At 43.2% G+C, this 6,192-nt stretch overlaps 1 protein-coding gene across 2 annotated transcripts in view; it reads right to left on the bottom strand.

Moving 5' to 3' along the window:
* Positions 1–7: 7 nt before the first annotated feature.
* The window catches only part of LOC134205516 (tektin-3-like), a 93,844-nt gene continuing 87,659 nt past the window's right edge, over positions 8–6,192 (bottom strand). For both annotated transcript variants that reach the window (XM_062680799.1, XM_062680800.1), the window contains exons 5-6: positions 413–549; positions 8–348 (exon numbers count right to left, since the gene is read on the bottom strand). In XM_062680799.1, coding sequence (XP_062536783.1) covers positions 120–348; positions 413–549 — 366 coding nt within the window. In that variant the 3' untranslated portion in view covers positions 8–119. The remainder of the gene's footprint in view (positions 349–412; positions 550–6,192) is intronic.

The raw sequence follows: 6,192 nt of genomic DNA, 5'->3' as shown, positions 1-6,192 counted from the left end.
TCCGATATCCTATTGGAAAGCAAGCAAATTCTATTTTATTGAATCTAATATATCGAGCAACAGTAACGTACGGTTTGGAATGATTAGCGGATGGAGCGAAAATAATTGTAATAAACGTTTTAATATTTAATGGTATTGTTAACAGGGAATGAGCGCCGTAGACCCATACACTTCTCTCGATCAATGAACAGGGCATCAACTTTCAGTTTAAGATTATGCTCTAGTTGCGATTTGGTTTTCAGCAGCTGCTGGTGCTGAGCTTCCGCTTCCTGTAGCTTGCGATGCAACGTTGCAACCGAGTCCTGAATGTTGCAGACTTCCTCCACCAAGCGCAGATGGGCATTATCGCTGGAAACAATGATATCGTAAATAAACCTGATAACTGGAAACTATGAGGTGGTTTACTACTTACCGACACATTTCAATGCCTGGACGATGAGCACGTGCCTCCAATCGAGTTTGCGCCACTTTCATTGGATTGGATTTGTCATTAACTGCTTTCCGCAGTAACTCGATGTGTTTTTCCACATCAAATATTTCCTGTTGAGTCTGTGAATTACAAAAGTATGATAAAAAAAGTATTAGAGTGGATCACAAATCGACCTTACAAAATACTTGATCCTAATGAAATTTTCAAAACTAATCAATACTCTTAATGATAAGTTCGGTCTTCAAATTCGATTACAAATAATCGTTAGAATTTAGAATCGAACATATCACTATCATTTTATTATGCTCCATATAACAACCGTAAATATTTGGTTTTTAAGGGAACTCGTAAAGGGTTACGCCAATGTGATGGTCTTTCATATCTAGCATTTACTATTGCTTAGAGGAGGTCTGCTTGTGATAGCTTGGCTTCGGCGAGATTAAAAAGGAAAGTTATACCGATTGGATTACTGCCGGTGAGGAGAGGTCCGAGAAAAGAGAATTGGAGTCCACTCAGCATACGTTTGTGTCGATAGTGATGTAATGGATCAATAAAGGTAACTCATTTTGCACTCACCGCATCAGAACAAAGGCGGTACTGTAATAAACCATGTGAGAACTTCCATAAATATCGCAACGCTTAGAGGGGGAAGGGGGATTGTCTGACTGAAGTGTGACGATCGGGGAGATGGAAATGGCCAATTTTAGCGTTACGTAATTGAGGGATCTTCCCTATTAAATGGACCTTAGCCTCTTGCTTAGCAACACCTATTCATACATTCTTGTGCTGCCGGCCAGGGTACTAGCAAACTTAGGGAATCAACCTCAGCGTGGAATAGGGCCGTCACTTTCACGCACCAGCGAATGAACTGAAAGCTGTGAGACTTCCCGCTACGCAAACCATAGAAAGTCCTACTTGCAGCCTCAACACGTCTTTACACCTCGCGGCAAACATCATTATCACATCTAACGAGTGTTCCATGATATATGAACTCGTCGACAACCTCAAATCGCATCCCATCCTTTCCTACCTCGGGATCAACACCGTTTGGACTGCAACGTTCTCTGCCAGTCACCTGCAGGTACTTAGTTGAGACAGTATTTAGGCATAAAAATCTCTTCCACTTCTCTACGATCCACACGAATGATGTCGATGACACTCGCAAAACCAGGGAGCATGTAAGATTCGTCGATTTTGGTTCCAGTTTTCTACAAACCAGATCTTCATATTGCACCTTTCAGAGCTATGTTGAATAGCAGATAAGAGAGCGCATCACCCTGCTTTAATTTATCTAACGTCACAAACGGATAGAATGTCTCCAGATATTCGGTCACTCGATTTGAATCCATCCATCCATTTGGATCCAATGGGACAATCTAGTATGTGCCCTTTCATGTAGATAGGACATATGATGCCATAATGCCAACTCGAAGGCAATGTCTTCTCGGTCCCAAATCATTTCAATCACTGGGTGGATTGTTTTCGTTCAGCCGGTCACTTCCAACTTTCAGAAGCTCGGCCGGGATTTCGTCTTTCTCAGCGGCCTTACCGTTCTTTAGTTCTCTATCACCCTTTCTCACTTCGTCTAGCGTTGGTGGCTCCACTGCTTGGCGCTGCAGCGTTCCAGTAAACCCGGAGGAAAAAGCGCCTTCAGGAAGATCGATACCGTGAAAAGATGTAGCAACTGTACCGCGCTGTTCTGGTCTGGTCTGCGTTCGTATCCGCATAACTCGAAAACGGCTGGATGGATTGCCTTCATAGTTCCTGATGTGTTTATATGGTTTTTCCTTATGCGGCAATCACGATTCAAGTTGAGTAAATCGTGAAAAACTAGATTTAAGATTCGTGTGGAAATTTTGCATCAGCATCACTAACCCGTAATGCTGGGTAGACACCTTTGCGTGGTGTGTTACGGGGGTAAGATCTACCTCAGTTACATTGCCAGCTACAGGCAAATCCTGACCCAACGATTACCTTCCTCATTATCCAACTCCGTGGTACTTATGAGGGTGTCGCTTCAAGTCGGTGGCCTCTCGTTAAGTAAAGTACTACATCAACACTTCCTTCCTCTTCCTAGTTACGGTGAAGATGGGCGTGGCCAGGAGTAGTAATCCTCATGCTTTTGTTATTTTTGTTTAAGACTGGAATCAAGGACCACTCCCCTTCTTGATTTCTGATAGCTTTCTAGATAAGGATCTCAAAAGTGTCCAATCTACGAATTACACCGTAACAATGCTAATGCTAATACTAAAATTTTGCATCAGCATCACTACGTGCATTTTTGCCTACTATGCAGGACAACGTCTGCTGGGTCAACTAGTTTCTTATAAAACTTCCTTTAATAAACTTCAACTTATGGATCTGAACCAGATATTCCGCGAAAACCCGAATTCTTCAAGAAATCCTTCAGGACGGACTTGATTCAAGAAATCTTTAAAGAATTCTTTCGAATAATCCCACAAAAATGCATCGTGAATTCCGCCTGGAGGAATATACTGGAGCAGTTTCTAGAGTATTTTTGGAGTATACCATAAGCAATTTCTGGAGTAATTTAAAACAAATTTTCGAAGCAATTTATTTTAAAAAGAATCTTTAGAGAAATTTATAGTGTATATAGTGTATATAGTGAAAGTATTCTTAAAGTTATTTCCCGGAAACTTCTGGAAAAACTCAGGTAAGAGAAGGCAGTAGAATTTGTGGAAGATTTTCCAGAAGTGAAATTTGGGTGGAAGTACCAGGAAAAAAATGGGAGTTTTAAGAATGAATTTCTGTAAATGTGTCAGTGGGGATTGTCAGGAGAATTTCAATTATATAATTTCCAGAGAAATTTCTGAAGGAATTCCTGAAGAATTTCTAAACTATTCTCCTAGGGCTTCTTAGAGGAATGCTATGGGAAATACCTGGAGGGTAAAAATACCGAAGTTATTTATGAAAAGTTCTTGGAGGAATTTCTGGAGAGCCTCCAGGAAGAATTTCAGCTGAAGTTCCTTAGGATCCGCTAGTAAGTTTTTGGAGGACTTTCGTAAACGCTCCTATGAAATATCTAAACTCAAGAGGAATCTTTAAAGGAATTTTGGAGGATTTACTTCAGGAACTTCCGATAAAATTTCTGCATTAATTATCTGAGGGGCTTCCGGATGAACTTATGAAGTGATTCCTGGAGAAACTTCCGAGAAAATTCTGAAAGAAGCTTCCTGATGGGAAAATTGTAGGAATTCCGGACAGAATTCTTAGAGGAACTTCCGGAGGAAAATCTAGAAGGAACCTCCGGATGATGTACTGGAGAAACTACCGAACGAAATCGGACTTCTGGACGGAATTCTGAAGGAAATTCCGGAGGAATTCCTGGATGACTTTTCGGAAGGAGTCCTGGAGAAACTTTCGGACGAAATCCTAGAGGAACTTTCGGAATCCTGGATCCTGGAGGATCTTACGGACGAAATTCTGGATTCCGGGCGAAATCCTGGAGGCTAGCGGATGAAATCCTGGAGGAACTTCCTGACGACTTACTGAAGGATCTTATGGACAGATTCTTGGAGGAACTTCGACGAAATACTGAAGGAATTTCTGGACATAATTATGGAGGATTTTCCGGATGAAATTCCTGGATGACCTTTCGAAGGAATTGCTGGAGGAACTCTCGGATGAAATCCTGGAGGAACTTTCGGACCAAATCCTGGAGGAATCTCCGGACGATATCCTGGAGGATCTTACGGGATGAAATCCAGGATGAACTTGCGGGTGAAATCTTGGAGGAATTTCCGTACGAAATCCTGGAGGAACTTCCGGACGACATCCTGGGGGATCTTATAGACGGAATCCTGCAGGAACCTCGCGACGAAATCCTGGAGGAATTTCCGAACAAAATTCTGGAGGAATTTCCGGAGGAATTATTGGATGACATATAGGAGGAATTCCTTCGAACGGAATCCTGCAGGAACTTCTCGACGAAATCTTGGAGGAATTTCTGGACGAAATCCTGGAGGAATTTCCGGACGAAATTCTGGAGGAACTTCTGGAGGAATTAAGGATGACCTTCCGGAAGAATTCCTGGAGGAACTTTGGACGAAATCCTGGAGGGACTTTCGGACCAAATTCTGAAGACGGACGACATCCTGGAGGATCTTATGGATAGAATCCTGCAGGAGCTTCTCGACGACATCCTGGAGGAACTTCCGGACATAATCCTGGAGGAATTTCTGTACAAAATTCTGGAGGAATTACTGGATGACCTTCTGGAAGAATTTCTGGAGGAACTTTTGGACGAAATCCTAGAGGAACTTTCGGACCTGGAGGAATTTCCGTACGATATCCTGGAGGATCTTACGGATGAAATCATGAATGAACTTGCTGGCGAAATCCTGGAGGAACCTCCGGATGAAATCCTGGAGGAACTTCCGGACGACATCCTGCAGGATCTCATGGATAGAATTTTGCAGGAACTTCTTGACGAAATCCTGGAGAAACTTTCAAACAAAATTCTGGAGGAATTTCCGAACTAAACTCCTGGATGACCTGCCGGAGGAATTCCTGGAGGAATTTTCGGATGAAATCCTGGAGGACCTTGTGGGTAGAATTTTACAGGATCTTCTCGACGAAATCTTGGAGGAAATTACGAAGAAAATAATGAAGGAATTTCCGGACGAAATATCTGGATGACCTTCCGGAGGAATTTCCTGGAGGAACTTTCGGATGAAATCCTGGAGGAACTGTTGGACCAAATTCTGGAGGAACTTCCGGACGACATCCTGGAGGATGTTACGGACGAAATCCTGGATGAACTTCCGGGCGAAATTCTGGAGGAACTTTCGGAGGAGTTCCTGGATGACCTTCCGGAAGAATTCCTGGAGGAATTTTCGGACGAAATCTCGGACGAAATTCTGGAGGAACTTTCGGACTAAATTCTGGAGGAATTTCCGGACGAAATCCTGGATCTTACAGACGAAATCCTGCAGGAACTTTCGGACAAAATCCTGGAGGAACTTCTGAACAACATCCTGGAGGATCTTATGGGCGAAATCCTGGATGAACTTCCTAGCGAAATCCTAGAGAAACTTCCGGACGAAATCCTGGAGGAACTTCCGGATGACATCCTGGAGGAACCTTCAGACGAAATCCTGAAGGAACTTCCGGAGGTATTCGTGGATGAACTTCCGAACGAAAATCCTGCAGAAACTTCTCAACGAAATCTTGGAGGAATTTCCGGACGAAATTCTGGAGGGACTTCCGGAGGAATTACTGGACGACCTTCCGGAAGAATTTCTGAAGGAACTTTCGGACGAAATATTTGACGAACTTTCGGACGAAATCTTGGACGAAATCCTGGAGGAATCCTGCTTCTAGACAACATCCTGGAGGAACTACAGGACATAATCCTGGAGGAATTTCCGGAGGAATTACTGGATGACCTTCTGGAGGAATTCCTGAAGGAATTTTTGGACGAAATCCTGGAGGATCTTACGGATGAAATCCTGGATGAACTTGCGAGCGAAATCCTTGAGGATCTTACGGATGAAATCCTAGATGAACTTGCGGGCGAAATCCTGGAGGATCTTCCGGATGAAATCTTGAAGGAACTTCCGGATGCATCCTGGAGGATCTTATGGATAAAATTTTGCAGGAACTTCTCGTAGAAATCCTCGAGAAACTTCCGGACAAAATCCTGGAAGAACTATTGGACCAAATCCTGGAGGAACTTCCGGGCGACATCCTGGAGGATGTTACGGACGAAATCTTGGATGAACTTCCTGGCGAAATCCTGG

The sequence above is a fragment of the Armigeres subalbatus genome, chromosome 1 (genome assembly GCF_024139115.2).
Source record: "Armigeres subalbatus isolate Guangzhou_Male chromosome 1, GZ_Asu_2, whole genome shotgun sequence".
NCBI lineage: Eukaryota > Metazoa > Arthropoda > Insecta > Diptera > Culicidae > Armigeres > Armigeres subalbatus.
This window is presented reverse-complemented; position numbering and strand designations above follow the sequence as displayed.